General features: G+C 40.7%; 2 protein-coding genes across 2 annotated transcripts in view; one reads left to right on the top strand and one right to left on the bottom strand.

The window, feature by feature from the left end:
• The window catches only part of myo1d (myosin 1D), a 49767-nt gene extending 27334 nt beyond the window's left edge, over positions 1–22433 (bottom strand). The window contains exons 1-11 of the mRNA XM_053853549.1: positions 22053–22433; positions 9862–10070; positions 9698–9791; positions 8404–8569; positions 8213–8266; positions 8027–8122; positions 7202–7318; positions 5996–6199; positions 5402–5547; positions 5194–5308; positions 4857–5027 (exon numbers count right to left, since the gene is read on the bottom strand). Of these exons, the coding sequence (XP_053709524.1) occupies positions 4857–5027; positions 5194–5308; positions 5402–5547; positions 5996–6199; positions 7202–7318; positions 8027–8122; positions 8213–8266; positions 8404–8569; positions 9698–9791; positions 9862–10070; positions 22053–22147 (1467 nt within the window). The 5' untranslated portion in view covers positions 22148–22433. The remainder of the gene's footprint in view (positions 1–4856; positions 5028–5193; positions 5309–5401; positions 5548–5995; positions 6200–7201; positions 7319–8026; positions 8123–8212; positions 8267–8403; positions 8570–9697; positions 9792–9861; positions 10071–22052) is intronic.
• The window catches only part of tbkbp1 (TBK1 binding protein 1), a 66794-nt gene continuing 56327 nt past the window's right edge, over positions 12637–23103 (top strand). The window contains exon 1 of the mRNA XM_053853552.1: positions 12637–12655. The gene's annotated coding sequence lies outside the window, so the exon portion shown is untranslated. The remainder of the gene's footprint in view (positions 12656–23103) is intronic.

Below are 23103 nucleotides of genomic sequence, written 5' to 3'. Positions count from 1 at the left end.
GATAGTAGGTGTTTTCGGATCAGTCCAGACTGAGCTTCAGTCAGTGGCGCACTGCAAGTCTTAACCAGACATAACAATATGAAGCATCGATAAATGGAAATGGAAAATCCCCCCAAAAGCAGTGGCTCTGGAAGAAACATTTTGATTCCAAGTGGAACTACCGTACAATTCTATTAGTATGTGATCATAAAAACATATTCTCGATTTTACGAAAGCACAATATTGTTTAGTTGAAACGTAACTTCAGCAATAAACATGCTTTCTATTTAGATAGATTAAAACATTTTAATTAATTGCACTATAGCTGCGTTAACTCAATTTTTTTTATTATTATTATTAGAATTAAATTAATATAATTAATTAATATATTGTGCATGTATAAATGCAACTTAAAGGAAGATTTAATCTAAAACAAGAGGAGCTACTAATGTTTTAAATGTCGAGCTTTTAGCCTGCTTTTGAACCTTGACAGTGTCATGTTGGGTTGTTGTAACAAACAAACGTTTGCAGGAGGGAAGCATTATTGGCCTCTCTTGTGTTGACAACACCTACTTTAAAGTTATATTTAGAACAGACACAAAAGCCATTAATCACAAGTTTAGTGCGATTCACCGAGATTTAGAGCAATCACATTTGTGGCCAAATTCTCTTAAAGTGGTACCATGTAGATTAAACTGAAGTCCTGGTATGATTAGTTGAATAACTGACGTAGCAGCGACATCAGAGTCTCTGGAGCAGAAATTACCGCCAACACTGTCGACACGAATAAAGTCTCACAGCGAGCTGGAAGGAGATAAAGCGCAACATAAAAGAACGTGTGAGACAGTGACGAATGAGGCGGGAGAGCGGGGGCAGGAGAAGCTGATGATACAGGAGCTTAAGAGGAGAAATGGAAGTTGGCGTGATGAGAGGAGACAGCGGCAAACGGAGAGTGGAGATGTTGATGGAGAGTGTGGGACGACTGAAGCTTTCAGAGGCTACAGCTCATGAGGATATTCGAGCGTGTGTGCTCGTGAAGGTGAATCGATCGTGGTAAAATGCTGACATCAGAAGCTGAGCAGAAGCTTCCTGTGTTTGCATCAGTTCGGAAGGTGATTAGCATACACAAGACTGAACGCTCAGAGAGACAGATAATGAGGAGTGATGGGTAACAAAACCAACAGAACATGTAACAAGAAACCTGCAGGGATACATATACAAAACGTGCCTTCAGGTCTCTGGGTTTTTTTAAACATGCATTCGAGTTTTCACCCTGAAAAATCCATCTGGTCAAATGTAGCGATTTACACCTTTGTAAAGCAATCTGAACAAAACAAGACATATTCCAAGTTTCTATGTGTTTGAATGAGTGAAATGTCTTCACGTTGTAATTCAATGTGTCAGTCACTGCCACCACCTCTGGATCAGAACCTTCACTGGTCTGGATGCAGTCATGAATTGGAAAGACAGCCGAACAAAGAAATCTCCTTAAGCCTTGAACAATTGTTAAATGAGTCATCAGCAGTTGTAATCACACACAAACTGCCACAGAATGTCACTTGAATGAATCAGTCATTTGGTTGTCGTCCAAAATCCGCCCACACATCTGAGAGAAAATCCTCAGCCAAGTACTGAAAGGTGAGTTTTCATTTTCCCTTAGAGTGTGTCCAGAATTAGTCTCTAAGGTTTCAAGTAGACAGCAATCCTCCTTCCAATAGAAACATAAAGAAAACACATGACGCCAGCAATGAAGAGATGTGAAACAGTGAAGGGCTCAGAAAAGTCCCAGGGCTCAACAATGTAGCTGAACCCTTTGTGGTTATCAGTGTCAATAATTTAGTTGACGGTCAGATGAGTATCACTTTCATTTACCAGTATTCCATAATATTTTGTACCCAGAGTAGCAGTGTCTCCCACCCTGGTTGGTGCAATAGAAATGCTGTGTCTGCTCATTCCGACAGTAAAAACTGCAGTGAACATGGAGGAAGCTTCAGGCAAACATGACTGTGAAGCTTGAAAGTGGCGCAGTCAGCAAACCTACCCCCGAACAATTTGCAAACACTAGTGCTGCATTTGCGATTCAGATGAACACCAGAGTCAACGTCAAGCCACAGAATATAATGTTTGATGGTGCAACGTCTTATGGCACGCGGGACAAGCAGGTAACTGCAGAAGAAAACTGGGTCAACCAGTTGAGAGACAACTGTTTTGTCTGTACTGTTTGTCTCCTTCGTAACAGGTAAGCAGCATGGCAGTGAAAGTGGCAGGAAATTGACCACACAAGTGGTCAGGGCATGCTCTGAATGACAGAATATAACATAATGTTCCCATTTTCTGTGGTGCATCCGTCCGGATCAATGGGTCAGCATGGTTTCATTTTTTTTTTCTTCATTAAAAGCATTTGATGTTGCGTCACTGTGACAGTGTGAAGTGAGGGAAGAAAGAAAAGGTAAAAAAATCAATCAACTCCAATGGCAATTAAATGGAAACAACCCAATTGTGCAGATTGATATCGAACAATGTCAGGAGGTCGCTTTTTATCCAAGAAGGTGGCTAAGATTCTGAACCCGGGGCCGCTCCAACACCGACCAGCATGTTTTGCTCTCCACTGAAAACCGTGGCACTACATTATTGTCATTTAACAGATGCTTTTATCCAAAGTCAGGGACCTTGGAAATGCAAGTCTATTGTCAAAGAAGGAAAGAAATAACCACTGTTGTCATTTGGAATATTTTGAACATGTTAAATGGCCCCCAGGTTTGATAAATCAGACTGCACCAGATAAGTACATTATGTATTATTAGATAGTTTCCCCTTCCACAAAATGAGAATGAACTGGGTCACACATGCCCCTTTGACAGAAGCAAGCATTTCATGCTGCAGTAGAAATACCTAATAATACATAACTTGCTGATGGCTGCACCCAATGCTGACAGTCAATTTTCTGATGGAAGTACAACCTTGACATCCTGACCAGAAGAAAAAGAGAATTCTTATTTAAATTCGGAGCGTCAACTGTCATGATGTGTGCCTATCGAAGGTTATTTTGAATGAATGGCTGTCATCGATTATATTCCGAATGAAACAAGTTCACCTTCATGGCCAAAGAACCATTCTCGATGGAATGCTTTTTATGGTTTTCTACTTTTATACTCTGCAGTGCTCTCAATTTAGACTGCAAGAATTCTCTGTCGACTGCAGCTCATTTATTTACATGATCCAGTCTTTGCTGCTTTTCTTCAACTAGCAAAGCAATCACAAAATACTTGTCTGGCTGGATACATGCAGCCAAAGACAAAATGGATACTTATAATAAGATAATAATAGATACCAGACATACAAAGAGCAGTCGGATACCAAAAAAACCTCTTCCTACCCAACCCACATGAGACTTCAGCACTCCCTTACGACAATTACTGGCTTTTGTGGATCCTTCCTTAAGAGCAAGGTTTTGTTACACTTCTTTTCAACCATGCTCCATCAGTCCCCGGCCTGTAAGGTACCACCTGAGGAGCAGCATCTGACCCTCCCTAAAACTGTCATAGCTCACCGCAGGGACCTCAGGAACCAATCCAGGCAACAGATGAAGAGACAGATTTTGTATTTCATGTCGGCTGCACTGAGGCGCAGCTGTTAGACGATTAAGTTTCACTCAGGAGGGAAGAAAAACCTCTACGTCTGCTCATTCATGCTCCAGTCTTGTGGACAAACACATGAGACTGAAACGTGTTGCACCTGCTGTCTTTATGTGGTGGGTATAATCATATGTCCAAGGAGATCTGCTTTGACACAACTGGTCCAACTCTCGTGTATTCAGACAAGGCAGCACACATGATCGACCTCATGTACAAAGCGGCTGCACATGTGAGGAGACAAACATCAAATGTGAAAGGAGTGAAGAATATGACAAGCCCTACACAGCGACGATTAGAGCATTAGTCTGTGCTGGAGGAAGTAAAGACATCAACACCAGCTTGTGTTACGGGAACATCTACAGGAATAGCAGTCTGACTCATACTTCATACAGATTTCTCTTTCGGTTCTTAGCAGTGACGCTGCCACACATAAGCACATCATGAAATTTCAATGTAATACTGAGCGAACAAAGTTTGGGCACAATCCTTGTACACAAAAAATGTATTCTGCATAAATGTTAAAAGTGTTTTACACAAAAATAAGCTGTGCTTAAGCCCATAATCAGCAAGAAACACGTCCAATTTCCAAATAAACTGATGAGAATTAAATATAAACAAAAGTCTCAAAGACATTCTCTACTTCCCATTTGGGTTGTATGTAGTAAACCTTAATGAGAAATAAGACCTGAAACATCCTCAACTGGTCTCCTGACCTTGATAAATACAGGCGTATTTGTCACATGTCTGACTCTCCATCCAATTTCGGCTGAACCTTTTGAATGAGTGATGGTGATGAATTAAAAAAAAAGGGAAGTGGGAAACATGGCAGGGGGACCAGGAGATGCAGATAGTGCAGCCTGCACTTGTTCGTATTAATTTCCCCGTACAGCTGTTTCTCCTTTTCAGTCACTGCTCACTCTTCACCTTTAGCTTCCTGTTGGTGATAACCAGCAGAGCACTACTCACACCAACTGTAATTGGCTGAAGGTGACGTCACTGGACTGAACCTGCGCCGAGGAGAAACTCGGCTTAATGACGCCCCCTTGTGTCTAAATGAGGAAACTACCGCTTTAGCAGACCTATTAAGTTATACCAACCAGTCTTGGTGACTTGCCGATGAACATGAGTCATTACTAAATATACACACTTTAAGTGCAAGTTTTATGAACCAGCAACGATTTGATTTGAAATGACAGCTTTACATTTACAGAAAACATCAAGCAAATGTTTAGTGCTCCCTACCTTCCGACTGGTGTAATGAGCATGTTTAGCAAGTTTGCCGTTGAGTCCCTGCAGGAAGACCTCGTCGGTGACTTTTCCCACATTCATGCACGCTTCGTCCAGAACTGAGAAAATTCCCTTGTGCTGCTGCTCCACCAAGTCGACAATGATTTGGTTGTTGAAGTAGTCGATCTGGAACCACAGACAAAGAATAATGCTTGAAACAAAATGGGCAAAGCAACAATGGATCATTAATGGTATATATTGAAAAAAAAGGAATATTACCAGTATATTTCCACTATGAGATGTGTGTGTGTGTGTATAGAGAGTCAGTGGATGAACAAAAGAAAAGACTTGCATGTTTCCAAGGGATTCCCTCTCGCTGGTACTCGTCCTGCTCCTGCTTCAGAACCAGCTGGATGAACAGTTGCTGCAGCTTCTCATTGCAGTAGTTAATGCAGAACTGTTCAAAACTGCAGTCGAAAATGCAAAAATGAACAATGAGCTCATATTAATTACAGCAGTATTTCGTAACAGGTTTTAAATGAGAATGTAAGATTATCGACCTGTTGTTCTGAAAAATCTCAAAACCGTAGATGTCCAGAACCCCGATCACCGTGTTCTTCCCATGGACTCTGGCGTCATAGCTCTTCACCTCAATGACATCATTGATGCGCCCCACGATCCAGCAGAACAGCCGCTCGTACATGGCCTGAGGACAGTGAGTCATCATAGATGATCAATAAACATGTATAATCTGCCATCACTATTTCATGAATATAAAGATATACAGTTAAATAATATAATAATATGTATAATAGAATATAAATATAATAGAATATATAATATAATGTAAATAATATGACAATACATGACAAATTCTTCCCCAAAAAGCTGATACTTATTCAGCCGCATATTTGTCAATTGACAGTCAGAAGGTGCTTTTTGATCCACTGACCACCAGGGTGTGACACACTGCCTTGCCTAAGAGTACTCCTATGACGAAGTTTGGACTGGGATGAAGGAATCCAACGCAGTGTTGGTTTTAGAATGACTCAGCAAAGTCTCAACAAAGTGACTCACTCTGGTGCCGACCTCACTGACCAAAATGAGAGTCTGTAACCTCAGACAAACACCATGGGTCATTTTTCTGGTCTAACCTTGGCCAGAGCGTCTCGTCCATAACCGGCCTCCTGAGCCGTGTGCTGCTTCTCGATGACATCCCGTCCCGTGGCCACAGTGCGGTACAGCAGGGCCTTCTCCACATTCTCCTCTTTAGTGGTCAGCAGGTCACCGATAACCGAAACAAGCTTGGAGTTCTCAATCAATGTTACATCTCCATCGACACCAAAGGTCAGGTTGCCCTACAGGACAGGAGAAACACAATTCTATGCATTTTATAAATTCATTATCATTTACACTCAAACTCGCACAAACTGTGCTTTCAAGAATGAATATTTAAATATTCAATATTCAAAGACATATTTTCTTAGGTATTATTTTTTAACATTTAGAGTAAGTGAATAAGAAATGACATACATTAATTTCTTTTAGGGCTGCAAAGACTTGTCGACATAATCAAATAAATTAGTTGGCAACTAGTTTATTAGTCAACGAGATGTGTCGTCATCATTCTCTTAGCACAATCCGCAGTGAAGGGAGAAATGGCTCTAGGTACGTGACCATCGCGAAAGTGTGGAACCGTTTCATTACTGACAGATAATTTTCCTTTCACACCACATTCAGAGAAGCTGTAATTCAAATAGTCATAATGAATTAAATGAATATTCATACATTTTCTAAACACCATTTAACACTATCAAAGTGTTTTCAACAACTGACATTTTTATTTACACGTATTTATATTGTATTTACAACACTGCAAATATGCAGACGACATTGACTCACATTGTATCACTGTCAGAAATCTGCGTATCAGAGAAGACATGGCTAAATACTTGAGGAATTGCATGTTAAACAACCTTTATATGTCATATGGCAACGAGTCAACTAATCATTATGGTCGTTTGTGACGTCGACTGTCAAAATAATCGTTGCAGCTCTGATATTTACACAGACTTTAGATATGAAACATAAATAAGTCATGATTAAAAACAATCCGACTATTTTAAATTTACATTGTTGGACTAAAACAAACTCTCCTTTAAATTAACAGTGATCAATGTGTTATAACAAAAAAAAACATGGCCAATAGAGCAAATTAAAGTAATTATAAACAGATGAAAATTGAATTTCAGTTAAGATAAATAATTCAAATAGAAAAATTAAAGGACAGACCAAAATGTAAATGTAAAAGCTCAGAACTGGAGTGTTTTTTAAAAGACTTTAAATCTCAAGACTCTTACCAGGTGCAGGATGCTGGCCAGGATCTTGTACACAGTCTGGATCTCATCCACAGTGAAACCGATGACTTTCATGGCATCTGCAACAGCTTTAAAGTCTGCACCATCATTAATGGACGACTGTAGAGAGAACAAAACTTCCTCAACTTTTGTTCCACACGAGAAACAAACCCTTTTGATCACTGACACATGAATACAAAAGAAGTCTTTTTTAAATTTATATCAGAATATGATGCACAATGAGGGAAAACAACCAAACCACTAACTGCTACTTCAGCTGTTCTGTGTTGTTTTGTGTTCCATGATGTCAGATGTTTGTGTGGTTTCTGTCTACGTTGCCTGAGCCAGAGTCTTAATTTAGACCTATTAAACAATATCTTCAAGAGCTGAGGATTAGGTGGTGAAACTGTAAATGTAAACGCAGAGGTGTCCCGACTTTCCAGGCTCACAAGCTCCTTTCACAGCAAGCATATTGTAGAGATCCACTCACCATTTCAAAAAATGGTCTCAGGTACATTAATGTCAACAGCCACCATCACAACTAGCATATACCAAAGTGACAATGACTTGTTTTTACACAAAATTTTCCTTGTTAAAATGTGATTTAATTTGACTATGTTTGTGTCACGCCTTCTGTTGGCTGTCTCAATGTTCACTGCAACATTTCCAGTAGGGGTCGCTGCTAGCACTTGACAAAATAGATGGGATTGAAACTCAGATAAATGATCAAAAAGCATGACTTACTTCATGTATATCTATATGTTTTTTATGTATATCTTCTATCTTCTAATAACTGAAATCACTGATCATAACCAGACAAGTGCCAACCTTGACTTGACCGCCAACTTTAATGTAGCTGAAAGCTGTGGGGTCTTTCTGGACGTGAAGAGATCGGAGGAGAGAATCAGGAGCTCCTCTCAGCAGCTGAGAATTCGAAAGATGTGCATGAATGGTTATGACTGCACAGATCACAGGTACACAAGCACACTCACACACATGCATGCACGCTGTTACCTGGTAAAAAGAATGAAAACTTCTTTCTCCTTCCTGCTGGAAAATCACTCTGGACTGTCAGAGAGAGAGAGAGAAACAACCACATCACAAAGGCATTGTTAAAAGTGTCAGCATACGGCATTGTGGGTTAGTGTTGAGACAAAGATCCAGTATGATCTAGTTGCTGTCTACTAGTTTGTTTTCGTGGTCACCTTCTCTAACAGGTAGTTGTTGATGTGTCCTCCGATGGGGTCTCCCTTGAAGTCAAAGTTGATGTCCATGTATTTCCCGAAGCGGCTGGAGTTATCGTTTCGGTTGGTCTTGGCGTTCCCGAAAGCTTCCAGAACACAGTTGGACTTGAGCAGCATATTTTTCACCCTGTCACCAAATCAAGTCAAGATTTGTTCACTGCGAAAACCATGAATTGCGTTCGGATGGCATGGTGAAACTGAAGCAATGAGAAAATTAAATTTTGATTTTTTTAAAATCAAGCAGTCAGTGTTAATAGTCTGCTTATAATAAAAATTAATATAGAAATTTGTGGATTATGAACTCCATTTTCGAACATGAGCACTAGCTTGCTCCATATGACAATTGTTATTATTATTATATTATACTATAGTAAACCTTTTGTGTATTGAACTGAAAACACAACAAATGAATCCTCAAATAAAATTAATATAGTGTAGTTGTGCATGAATAATATATTCCTGTGTTGATAAAAGACACTATGAGTCGGTACGAGGTCATGTGTACTTGCCAAATGAGTCCCAAAGACCATCCAAACTGGCCCTATGCCAGTGTGACATCAGTCAGAAATTCTGGTTCTACAAGTGGCTCTAGGTCATTACTCTCTCTGCAGAAATTCCTTCTTTGAAACATCTAAGGATTAAAAGTTTGACGAAACAATGTACCTAAATGTTCACCTTCATCTCACTTTAAGTAGAAAAGCAATATGTTGCCGTTCACAAATGTTGTTTATCACCTAAGAAGATGAGGGGTTAAGGTGCTGGCGGTTAGCACATTTGGTGTTATTCTTGCTAATATCCACACTTCTTGCTAACCTGGTTCCTTGTTCATGTTTGCAGTGCTCACTCGACATCAACTCGCTGCAATAGAACAATATAAGGCCATTACGCTTTCATCTGACCGTGCCAAGTCCAGCTAAATATGAAGCCACTGTGTTTTCCACTTTTAACACTTGAATGAAAACGCATGAAAATACGTTTTGTAGTGTATTAATTAACTTAGTTTCAATTTTGACAGGCCTCGACAAATGAATAAATCTTAAAAGTTAAAGTAAATAAGTGTAACAAGTGTGCCTCATGAATCCAAATTTCACTAGATCATTGAAGCTCACCAGTGAATTCTTGTCAAATTGAGACTGAAATTCTATCAAAATTTGATTCCACCACACCTCTACAAGCCAAGATTCTGAATTTAAAGGGACAATGAGAAACTTCAGGTTTGTTATGTGTGAGCTGTCCTATAAACCACCACTCTCACCTCTCCACTTCGGCTCTCTGGTTGGGGTTGGTGATCGCAGCGATGTATTGCATGATGTACTTGCTGGCTTCTGTCTTACCAGCTCCACTTTCCCCTAAATCACAACACGGATTGAAGTAATGAGATTGTGAACTACCTTCTTCAATCAGTTGTGAGTCACTCACCTGAGATGACTATACAAGTGTCTTTATTGCGTCTCTTCATTGCTTTATATGCAGCATCGGCAATGGCGAAAAGATGTGGTGGCCTCTCGTAGAGCTCCCGGCCTTTGTATTGCTCGATGACATCACGGCCATAGATGTTCATGGCACGGTATGGGTTAACAGACACCACCACCTCTCCAATGTAAGAGTAGATTCTACCCTTTTCAAACCTTAACACAGAGAAAATTGCATGTCATAAAGAATTTTCCTGAGTCACCCATCACTGTACATTTGGGTCATGTAGCCATCTTTTCCTGTTCCAGCTCAGAATAAAGGTCCTTTGTGATTCCTTGGTCTCTGTGAGGAGGCTGTCGTGAGCCTGCTCCATTGTCCCCATGTTAAACAAGGGTCTTTGTCTGCCCCCCAACATGGACCAACACACTGACTGGGTCTGTTATCACACATGGACAATATATTTCTGCTGGACAGTGATCAGTGGCGAATACGGCTGGAGGTCATGGGCACCTACTGCAACAATGGCAGTCGAGAGACAGGCTCCAGAATGTTTCAGTTCAAGTTCATGATTTTGAACAGAACTGAAATTGCACAATAAGCATGCCTGAGGTCCATGGAAGAGGTATCAGTTCAAGTTTACTTTGGTCTCCACCTCCATAGGTTACCCTCAGAGAGTATCATAATTAATAATCCCCAGCATGCATTGCTAGCTCCAGACACAGTTTAAGGTCACAGCTTGTAAAGCCAACAAGATCACATCCTGTTATGGCCATGGTGAAAACCCTCTGTACCTTTGTGTGACCTTAAAACTAAAGATCATGCAGGACAAATGTTCAATGTAAGGGCTAATACTCCATACTCCAAATGCATTACAACAGGATAAAGCAAAGAACATGCACTGCTCCAAATATACAAACCACTCATGAACTAGTTGGAAAAAAAAAAAATCACCAAAGTCAAAGAGAGGGAAAATCTGGTCCACAGCTCCAGTGAACAGAAGAGAGGGTGGTTAATCAGCAGAAGTGTGTCAGCAGAGGTTTGGGCTGGGAGTGTGATCCATCTGTTCTACTCAGCTCAAAAACACAGGGATTAGAAAAACCAATGAGTCAGGACAATGTCCCAGAAAGTCTATTTATAGAAGCATGACGGTTTCCAATTGTGTGATGGTCGGAGGAAATGTGGATATTTGTTTCCCCCTGGTGTCAGTGATATTTTAACTACAGATGAAACTTTGCTTTGGTTCTCACAGATGATGTCCGTGTGATGCATTTGGGAAGTGGGTCTTTCCAACTCAGTAAATCTAGATATTATGATGACTGTATTAATGGTTGTTTTGGAAACTGCGTGACCTCTCAGTTCTCTGATCTCGCTCCAAACCTCTTACTGACTTCCAGGAAATGAAACAGACAGATCGGACTGAAAGATAGGGGCATTACCAGCAACAATGGGAAATAGGGCGACTTGTGATTCATGTCCAGTCAGAATAGAAAACTCTCATTTCAATATTTCTCAGCTCCCCTTGAATGTTTGCACACTTGTTGGAGCTTGTTCATTCATTCACAGTTATATGGCATTTTCAAAGCGATTCAAAGAGGTTTTGAAAGCTACAGTGGAAACACAATTACGTTGATTTGGGTCAGCCTGAAAGCAACCCCACACCTGAACTTGCCTGGAAAAATCAAGAATCAAAGAATCAAGCAATATAAGAACCTCAGTCCCTGATAGAAATTCACCCAACACAGAACCATTATAGACACAAATGATCCAAAATTGTGACACTTCACCCATAATGTTAACATATTTGAAAATAATCTGTTCAGGACAAGTTCAAGTTTATCTCCACTTCTTATTTTGTTTGGGTGGGACTTTTTATACTGCATTTTTTATGTGTTTTCCCACCAAAACAACCACTCCCCTCATCAAAATGGTGTAGTAAGCAAAAATATAATGGGAAAGAATGCACATACAGCGTTTCCAACACAAAACAAGCTCAATTAAGCCTTTAAGGGATTCAGATGGTGGTCTTGTTTACATGTGTGTTACTGTTACTAAGAGCAGATCTTTACAATATATATTTTCCATTTCGCTATGAAAGCATCAACCCATATACACATATCACTGCAATTATGAAAAGGTGTGGAGAACCAAAAGTTAATGTGCAACCAACACTTGGAATGTGGCAACCAACAGAGCAGATGTGTGCACACCTGCAAGCCTGCAAGAATTGCGCCCACAAACACCCATGTCCACAACTGGGGCACAAACAATGGAAACCAGCAATAACGTTTGCAGCTATTTCAGTAGTCACATTGGTCTGTAAAGACCAATGCAGACAAGGATCGTCCCACAGAAAGCTGCTCTTCTGTGGGACAGTGAAATAGCAATTACATATTGTATTTAGTCACATTTTCTTTTCAAATCCAAAACCGCATGCACACAGAGATCTATATAGATTTGCAGACATGTTTTAAGTGTCTCTTATTCAGCAACAATGAATAAATAAATCAACAAATGATAGTGTTCATAACCGCAGCTGTGGCTGCAGCTGGATGCCCGTCCTCCACATGAGAGCAGAAAAAGACACGTGTTGCCTTGTCTATGTGGTAGAACTTCAGGGTCATGTAATGTAGGAGGATAATCTGTGTGTGTTCTAGTTTAATCTCAGAGTGTGCTATCACTTGTTTCTAATCAAAACGGTCGGTTACAGGATTTATCTGAGCATGCCACGTGAGGACAATGTTTTCAATGCGGACAATGTTATAAGTTGCAGCTCGGCACTGGAAGGATGCAGGAAAAAACAGTAAGTTACAATGAAAGCTACACTGCTACGTTCGGAACAAAAAAATACAAACTTTTATTTATTTAGGTCGTCACTTCCTTCATTTCTTTGCACCATCAGCCCATTAGACAGTCAGGTAGCACATGATCTACAGTATGTTGTAATGAAGTAGTGCTGCAACTAATGACTATTTTGGTATATGATGTGCACAGGCGACAAATACCGCAACCTGTGTGACTGTAATATTTTGAGCAGTAATTTAAAAGACACTTGTATGGTGCAATGAAAAGTCATACTTGCCTAAAATGTGGGACGAATGTTATGTGTCCTTTGTGAAATCAACATTGCAACATTTTGGGACTCAATGGTCCTGTAGCCTCAGCCATTTCTTCTCTTACTGTGGACTGTGCCAAGAGACATCATGACTAGACGACTCATGAACCCGTTGATGATTTATTTAATAGACGATTATAGTCCACTAGCTGTATCAGCCTTGTATTGAAGCTAACCATACTGCAAAGGGAAATTTGGTACCCCATGTCTGAGGGAAACACATTGCTTTTATATGAGATCAAACACACTGAAGGTCAAATGCAATTCAAGCTACTTCAATTCCCACAGCAGCAGACTTCAAACATGGATGTAGACATGTGGAACATGCTCTTGCGACTGCATCACACAACAAAGTATTGTCCCAGAGTAACACACTTATTTTCTGCTCGTCCTTGGCCGTGTGCCTTGGTACCTGCCAACCTCAGAGGGTCATTTTCCTCTTTCAATGATGTCTTTTCAAAGTCTTTTGCTAATACTTTCATTTTCTGAGGTGGCCGACGACAATCCCATCTGCACAAGTGCAACAGAAACAATCATACGACTGAATTCACAATGTCACATCTGAATGCTTACCTAATTTTTCATTACAACGTTTCCATAATGTTGGTTCCAAGCATTAAAAATGGGTGGTGGTTAAGAATGTGATTTTTTTTTTTTTTGAAGATTTTCCAAACAGATTAGTGAAAACTAGAGGGGAGGCCCAGTAACTACATTTGTGAAAAACAGCATTCCAGAGTCACAGATGAGGTTGCTGGGTGAAAAAGAAGTACCCAGCCATGTAGATAAATGTGCGAGAGGGCTCATCTCCTCGTTCCCTCACATCAGTGGAAACATGAAAGATTATTCAAAATAAATAAACATCACAATGACCTCATGGTGCCCTGCCGCGATATTAAAACTGCTGGAATGGCCCCAATCCTAAGCAATGACAGCAACTGATTAAGCAGTTATCCTGCAGTGCTCTGGATGTTTATAGAAACTATGACACTACTGAACAAAGAAATACCTTGGCACTTGTGCATGCATATTTCTGGTTACACACACACGCACACACACACACACACACACACACACACGTCTTTATCAGGTGTGTCTATGAATCATTGATTTGATTCCAGAGCTGCATATCATGGTCATGAACTGCCTCTTGCTAACCATGAAGGAAGCCATAGTTTATTCAGCTCTGGACTCAAGACAAACTGGGACTGTTTTCATTTCAAGAGTGCCCAGAAATGAGTCAGATGCCCCTCAAACACCTCCTTGTATGCTATAACTCTCATACATACAGAGCTAAAGAGGCTTGCAGCCGTCAAACATCTGGGCTGTGTATTATGGGATTTCCCTCCGCTTTGTAAAGCTGCTTATTGCAGAACACCAGCTCACAAACTGGCAGTGCTACGCATATGATAAAACATTACTTTTCCTCTTTCTTCACAATCACAACAGGTTGTTTTTCCCATTAAAAAAGTGAGGGAATGCACCAGCTCTAAACCTGACCTGCTCCAGACAACAATTTTCATTCACATCACAGTTTAAACATTGGTGACAGTTTGCTAAGACCACACTGGGCTGATAACTTGAGATTGTATTATTTGATTGTTTCTAAAGTCCAAAGAATAGCCACAGATCCCTATGGATTAAGTTTTGTGCAAAAATAAACTCTTAAGTCTCTGTAGTGAGCTAGATGCATTTGTGACACTATTGAGGGGTATGAAGATTTTCACATAGATGACCACAAAATGATTTTAAACACACCTTTAGGATAAATATTCTTTCTTGGATCACAACAAAACGTGTTCAATAATAAAAGGACACAATTTATGCCATTGTTCAACGATGTTGGCTGAGTGTGGAAAACTGTACAGAGTCAACCCCTGCAGGCAAGAACCATAAGCAGAAATAGAAATGGCAACAACTTTATCAAAATCGAAAAGCCATGCGTGACCAAGACAAAATGAATGATGTCATCTAATCGCAGTGCTGCCAGCCTGAAAGCAAACATTAACATTATCCAAACGATCTGTGACTACTGATTAAAAGAGCAATTGGAATACCTCATCTTTGGCACAGCCTTTTTCTCCTCTATTCATAGCACTAATAATCGCCGTGCCTTCCATAAATATCGTTTTGAGTAACGTCTGGCTCCTTCTGGGTTTGGTCCCTCTAATTTTTTCATGTGGTTGCCGCAAACGCAGGATTTTGCATCAGATGGATTTTACCGCTGCTCTCTCCCTCCATTTCCTGAGCTTACCCCCGCAGTTATTCAGTTACAGAAACTGGATCTGTGATTTACGGTAACAGCATCATAATGGGCTATCTATGTTTGTGCATGTGTTTGTGTGAGAGAGGTGTGGTGAATTTTGGTTTCTGCATTCATGCCTTCCCTCAGGGGAACATCTCCAGTTCAGACTTGGGAGGAGGATCACATCCAGTCATGCATGTCTTTACCGGGGGAAACAGATAACAACCATGAATGACCTTTTGTTGAGATGAAAAAGTAAATTGTGTGCCTTCATGGAGAACGACAAATAGAAACACCCCAAAATAATACCACAATACAGGTCAATTAAAAAAATGTATAATACCAGGATAACTACTGTACTATGAGCTGACAAACTGTATGTGAAAGTGAGCGTCCACCAACCGCAGTTCAACATCAACAGGTGGACAAGCAAACAATACAACACTGAGGATGTGAGGAATGACATCATTGTGACCACAGAAACACCAACGGCGAGAGAATCATGTGTTGATGGACGACCGACTTCAGCCGTCTGATTCACTGGCTTTTTGTTTCCTAAAACACACAGATTTGGAGTCAGTGATCCGGGCTCAGATGATAAGAAAGACAATAGCGTTCCGGGATGTTGTGTGCAAGGCTAATGTTGCAGGCAGAGGATGCAGCTGCTTGTTAAATAATGAGCCAGGCAGCATTAATGAGAGGACTAATGGGAGTTTTTAGTGAGACAAGACCACAGGCGACGCTGAGCTCTCCCCTCTTTTATTACAGACATACATCAATTTCACACTGACTAAAGACACATTACAGACACTGACAACAATGAACAAGTGTTCTAGCAGTCGGAATTTGACGTTTTATAACAGATAAAATAACATTTACTGAAAACCGCCAAATAGTGAGTGATTACTCCGTACCAAAACTGCAGCCCCTGCGAGGTATTCTCAGGTAATTTAATCAAAAGCGGTCGAAGAAAGAATAGGACTTGAAGGCTATGGCTGATCCAAAAGCTGTGCAAATGCAGCCTGCAAATCCGCCATAATGCCTGAGGGGCATTCGCTGCACTTTATTATTAAATGTTTGCCTTGATTTGCATGGAAAATATTTAGCTGTCGTAATATGTAAATAACAGAGTTCACAACTACCATGGAATTGTCGACATCTGTAGCACAATTGTGCATTGATCAGTTGGCTTTGAGATGTCACTGGTTGTAAGTTAAGTTCAGGCCTGTGGGCCACATCTGACTCTGGCTGGCATTGTGATTACATTCTGTTACGGCACACAGGTAAAAAAAAAAAAACACTCAACACTCACCAAGTAAGTATGACGCACAACAACAGTTCAAGCACTGATAACAGTCAAAGTTATTGGAGTGAAACGGATGAAAACATAAAAAATGAACACTTTTACAAGCCTGAGAAAAAGAAGGGGTGGAGAGAATCTCTCTCGATCCGCCTGTCAAGTTCATCAGCCCATAAATAAAATCTTTCTGGAGCTGGTGATCTTATTTTAGGGGCAAATAACGCTCCACCAGGAGAGTGTCTGTTTATGTAGGAACGTAATGTGTTTCAGATTACAGACGGTTGAATGGAAATTCCTGTGGTGAGACTGGACTTTTCACTGCTGGATCACACTGGTGGAGGCCTTTTCCCCCAATATGTTTGCCATGTATGAGCTGGTCTACTCTTCTTTCAGCAATATTAGCATGAAATTCTCATGGCGAGACAGTGAAGGAAGAGAAGTCTTCAACAACTTCAACATCTGGTTGATGATTGTCATTGGCACTCCTGTTCCAACTGGTGCTGGAAAACTCAGGAGGAAACAACCATCTATCTCAAGAGCTCATCTATAAATACTCCAGTTAGTGACCACCACAGAGAGGGAAAGAGTTCATTTTCATGTTTAAGAAAAACTTTCAAAGACGAGTCGATTTTTGTACCTATTGTAAATGGGGTATGGTTTTGTTACAGTAAAAAACGTGGTCTGAGAAATTGTGTTCTACCTAGTTTTGGACGCTCAAACATGTTGCATCAGTCAAGCTTTCACTGATAAGAGAGGCTCATAGTACAAAGTGTGACCTTTGAGCATTGGAGTCACAAAGAAGCTGCCATTGTTTATTCAAATAACAAAAAAAGTACACTGTCCTTGTTGCAACCACACCTTCTCTTATCATGCTCACAGGAAAAGGAGACCTGTCCTACCTTTGTTTGAGTAAATCAAGTTAACATAGGAAATGTATACCAAGCAAAGCGGTGCATCGCCATTTTCTCAGCATTATTGCCACATTTTTTATTGACGTCATTGCCTAGTTTGACAGGACAAACTCTTAGACAGATTCCACTCAAACTAACAAAACACAAATGAAAATATGACAGCAGGCCAACAAAATTTCATCCACCTCGTTTTAACCCTATTGCCAATTTAATTGTTGCAAGTTATGCAAAATGCAATATTTTTTTGGTCAGCTTTCAAGGCTTTCACTGCTGACTGAATTAACTGTCAGATTCTGCTGCTTCTAATGGCAGTAGTTCTGTTGCTTTACTAAGGGGATTGTGGTTTTCCCGAGAAATGTGTGTAACTGTTTCGTAGCTTGTTGCTTGGAGGTGAGACGTCGAGCTTCATCCAAACTTCATAACTTTATCCAACCGTCTCATGAGAAGAGAAGTTCAGTCCGATGGTACCTATTAATATCATTAACACTTCACCTTGTGGGAAAAAAAGGGCACCATCTAATCTAATCATAAACAAACATCAAGAAGTTACATAAACGTCACGACACAAAGCAGTTATGTCCTAGTACCAAGCCAAGAATCGCAACTATCGCTGACGTAACCAAGATAAAACTTTCATGTCATTGTACAACCTCCAGAGATGGATTGAAATGCATAACTTCACATTACAGAATTATGAATTCTAATTTATTAATCAAACGTGACAGCTGTATTAGACAGGTAAATAAGTGAGTTTAAGTCACAGTGGATTTGTCATAATGGTTCCTAAAGGATCAGATACTACATTGGCACATACAGTTCCAATAAATATCTATCAAACAAATAACACTTAGGACCCTCACTGAACCAAATGGACTTCAGTAAAACAACACAAGTGAATTTGCATGGCTTTACAATAACTGCTGATACCACCATCTCTAGTTGGCCACGAACATTTAATGGCCTTCTAACAGGACTGCTCACCAGGAAACAAATCACCTCTGGTCTTGCTATTGGACGGGTGGGGCTCATAAAGTGACACGAGGCAAAAAATAACTTAGCACGATTGTTATTGAAGTAAATGTGGACCAACAGATTCTGATTATATGGCAGACATATTTGTCCACAGAGAGGAGTTACAGGAAACAATGAAATCCAAGGAGTGAAGGCAGGGGAAATGCCAGCTTCCCTCCTCTGTTCTCCTGTTCCCAAATGTTTGAAACTTCCTGCTCCCTAAATGCTCATAGACAACAGAGAGGGGTTCAGAGGTCAAATCACTCAGAGCAGATTTGGCTGTAATACTGACAGCAGTTCTCACATTATGTGACATGATTCCAAATTTGATGAGGGAAACCTTGCAAAAACATTCAGAATGAACAGGACATCTCAGCAACTGCCCAACCCATATTTTGAAGGTGTTTCCTAATGTTGGTCATGGGCTATCTATTTATTTATTTTAATTTTACCATGAGGAGCACTGCTTTAAACAGACATTTTCATCAGACTATATTTTTTAGGAAGAGCAGCTACTCCTACTCAAAAGAAGTAGGTCAGCAGTGCTCTGCAGCTGGTGCCATTCTGTCACAAAAGGTACACTCAGGGAACTTTAAATTGACTTTGGAACTCGTCGGAGGACTTGATAGAATGACCTTCTCTTTGCTGTATGTGCATCCACTAGCTTCTAGCAGTTTATGAACACTGACAAGCAAACCACAATTCACCTACTCTTAACGCAAAAACACACCATCATTGTCTGGACATTTGCCACTACAGTTCACACCAGTCCAACACTTTACTAGGAGGAATGAGCTACACCTCAGCTTATAAATTAAATATGGCTGGGGTTATGCTGTTTGTTCAATCCCACTTTATCAAAATACACAGCTACAGTACAATCTCTGATTACATTTCCTGGTGATAAGGTTAATATTTAAACAATGGTAAATTAAGACAACATTAATTCGCAAACTCTCCAGACAGGAACTTGGCTCAAAGACAAATTGTCCCACAGAAAAAAAAACATGGGCATCTAGTGGGTTCTATTTCCAGACTGGGAGGTTCTCTCTCTCTCTGGAAATGGTTTCACAGTTCAACCCCAAGTCAAACAAAGTAAATGTCAGCCCCAACAACTAAGTTTGGCCATGCTGAGGGGGAACAGGCAATCTTTTCCAAATTACACTCCCAGTGCATGCGACTGGGAGTCGGAAAGATTATTTGAAGCTCAACTCAAATGTCTCAAGTCAAACAGAAGTTAGTCTACGTAAGTGCTTAAAAGCTTCTTTCACATCAGTAACATGGAAGCACAAACAAACAGAACGCTACAACACACTTCTCACTGTTGTTAGAATGATTTCAGATAATCCCATCATGACGTGGTTCGTGGGTAGCAAATTACTACTGAGAGTGTAATAAGCTTCACAAATGATCACAGGGTGCCAGTAAACCTAAAGCTATCAGAGGCTTGTGCCTCACTCCCACCAGGTGTCTCAAATCTGCACTGCTATGAGCAAAGGATATGCAACATCATACTGTTTCTTTGTGTACATCTTTGTAGTTAAGTGTCTTTAATGTCTTTACTGTTGCTTGTTGAAGCGTCAAATTTCCCCACTGCGGTACAAATAAGGGTTATCTAATCTAATCATCGTAGAAGCATGATACAGCATATCATTTGGGAAACCATTGTGCTTTTTACTACAGCCAGTCATTTCATATGCCCAGAGGTTCCTACATATGGTAGAATAATCCCCGAGACAAGAGTGGCAGACGTCTCATACCTCACCTCATATTTGGATAATTCAACACCATGACACGTCTCAGGCCCTGTGGACCTCCCTATTCGGCGGGCCACTCAAGTCACACAGGGGTGCGAAGCGCACAACCCTTCACGGACGGGAAAAAGGAGCAGAAAGGAAGCCTGGCCACACCCTCTACAAATAACAATCTGCACACGCCATCTCCGGAGAAAGCTGTCTTGCTGAAGGGAAAAGGAACAGGAGGGAAAATGAGGCCTTGATTCGACTGAGAACCTTTGGGAGCGTCCTTAGTCTCTTCTGGTGCTACTGTTAAATCCCACAAACTCTTTTTTAACTCTGCTCTTGAGTTCACTTTAGCAAACAAGTGAACTCATCAATTAACCTTATCCATCAGCAATTGGCTCTTTCTTCTGATATCTCAAACTAGAAAAGTACTCAAAGAGTGCAAACAGCTTCAGTCCACCCCCAACACAATCCGTTGTAATTGCTGAATACTCTAAATCTGAAAAATAAAATAAATCTGTAATGAATATACAAGTCCTTATGTAGGATTATTTATTGTTAATATGGGAATTGAACTGCGGAACAGTGTGTCATGACAGAACCTCTGTATTATGAGTGTGTGCGTGTAGGAAAGAAGGAATAAGCATTTTTAAGCAAAAGGAAAATGAGTCCCTGTCAAGGGCATAGGTAGTAATAATGAAAAGAAATCCCAGGATCCAGGCGGTGAGCCACTCCTTTGTTCCTTGCCCCATTTCACATATTTCCAGATTTCATCCAGATTGGTCCATAACTCTTCAAGTTATTTTCTGAAGTTATTTAGACAAACGCCGTTGAAAACACAATATCCTGGCGGCGTGATGCAATGTAAACAGATTTAATGCTGTCTTTACCAAACAGCTAAACTTATTTCCACAAAAGGTTAAATCTTGGGTATTTGTGAATTTAAGAAGTTACTAGTCACCACACTCACTGCCAACAGGTGCGTTATTTTTCACTCATTACCAGACGTCGCCTAGTATAAAGTAAGGTCAGGCAAAGAAGACCCAACAGACGTTTCTACACTACATTACTGAGAGTACACAATAAAACAATAAAGATAGTCAGTCACAAAGAATCAATATACTCTGTGGTGTGTGGAGATAACGCAAATCATCTGACTTGTGTATACTTGAAAGGATCAAAGTCTATATCCAATGCGTGTCACATCAAAACCCCATGAGTAAAAGTAGAATGGAACACAAGTTTTGGTTCACAGCTCTAGTCTAGTATTGTAGTGGAGACAAGCCGTGAACCCTCTTGGTCTCGACTGAGTCACGGGCTGTCTCAGGTTAGGTGGCCTCTACTACACCTCTAGCATCTACTTCTACGTTTGGCTTCGGGTGTTGGTCTTCACTTGGGGTGAAGGACCGTTGGAGGTGCTGATCCTTATCCAGGCATTTATCCTCTAGATAAGCACCTCCTCTGTCAGAGGCCAGGGATCAGTTTCTACGTTCCCCACAGGTGGCAAAGGTGCAGCGCAGATGTGAAGGCGGACCGTCTTGAGGAGTAATGTTACAACACACTAACATCACTGACAAAGCACTGACCTCACTCACGGTTTGGCACCGAGCCACAAACACGCACTTGATAGGAACCTGAACAATGTGGGTGTAGTCTTAGTCAGCATACTTTATACGGTGATACCGGTTTTATCCACAAAGCTACAAGTAAGAAGGGCACAATGTTGCTCCAGCTACGTGTATCTCTCTGCTGGTCGAGGTGTCTTGTTTTGGGATGCTCGGACTGACTCTCTCATTGTGACCTAGGTTGCTTGTTCCATTTGTTAATAGCCGATATACTTTCTTTCTCAGGTGTATGACCGAAACGGACGCAGACTTACCTGAGTTTTAGGTTGGCCATGAACTCTTCCATGGACACATTATCCAGAAGCACGAAATCGGCTTTACCGAACTCCAAACTCTCGCGTTCTGCCATTTTAGCTCAAGTTCAGAAGAAAAATAACAGAATGTCCCGACAGAAAATCAACAGTCACCGTCTCCAACGAGCATTTTCCCCTCCAGGTGATTAAATATTGCCTCAACGAGCGCACTTAACGCCGAATATTCACAAAGACGATTTATGCAACGCTTCCAAAAGTCCTCTTGCTGAACGTTTTCTCCCTGAAACATGGAATTGACACCAAACGTCGAGCTATCATTCAAAGTTTCTCCCTCATCCTCGCCGCTGTTTTCCTGGACTCGCTACCCAGTCGACTCCCAGCCAATAGAAGCCCGACGTTCGCCCTAGACCACGCCCCTTCACGGTGAGAGGTGTGCGCGTTGCAAGTCACCCAAAAGGGATCCGAGAAGACCAGAGCGTTCTGAAAACATTTTTCTGCGATGACTGAGTTACCACAGCAGCTAGACGCGCTCTCGTTTCTATGATGCGGCGTCTTTCCTTAAAAGGACACAATACAGGGCGACGTCGTCTTTTTTGTTCAAACACGGATAGTGAATTTTTATCCCATGTTTTTCAAAGATTAACAGGAACATCACCCCCATTAAACATGTAGCTAAGAAACATTTTAAGGGTAAAAAAAAGAGTTGAGTTAATATGACGAATTGCGCCATCTTCTGGTAGATAAATACAACTACAGCCGAACATTTTTCTAAACTGGCTTCGCTAAATATTGGGTTTTAACTTCTCGGTTTCAGATTTTTATTCTATGTTTCTTTTTAAACCCAGTGGATTAACGAAAAGCGAACGATGCAATAGATGCAATGAGCACGTCAAATGTGATCCAGCAAGTGAGCATCAACTATTGAATTCCAATTGTCCCAAGAGATTTGCAATTTTGCAAGTCTTCCACATTAGTGTATGTCATTTTATATAATTCATGTGTTTTGTTTACCCTTTTATTCCCGTGTAGTAGCTTTGTTTAGATGCCAGAG

Source organism: Synchiropus splendidus, chromosome 1, assembly GCF_027744825.2.
Source record: "Synchiropus splendidus isolate RoL2022-P1 chromosome 1, RoL_Sspl_1.0, whole genome shotgun sequence".
Taxonomy (NCBI): domain Eukaryota; kingdom Metazoa; phylum Chordata; class Actinopteri; order Syngnathiformes; family Callionymidae; genus Synchiropus; species Synchiropus splendidus.
Note: the sequence above shows the minus strand (reverse complement) of the source record. Positions and strands in the feature narration are given on the sequence as shown.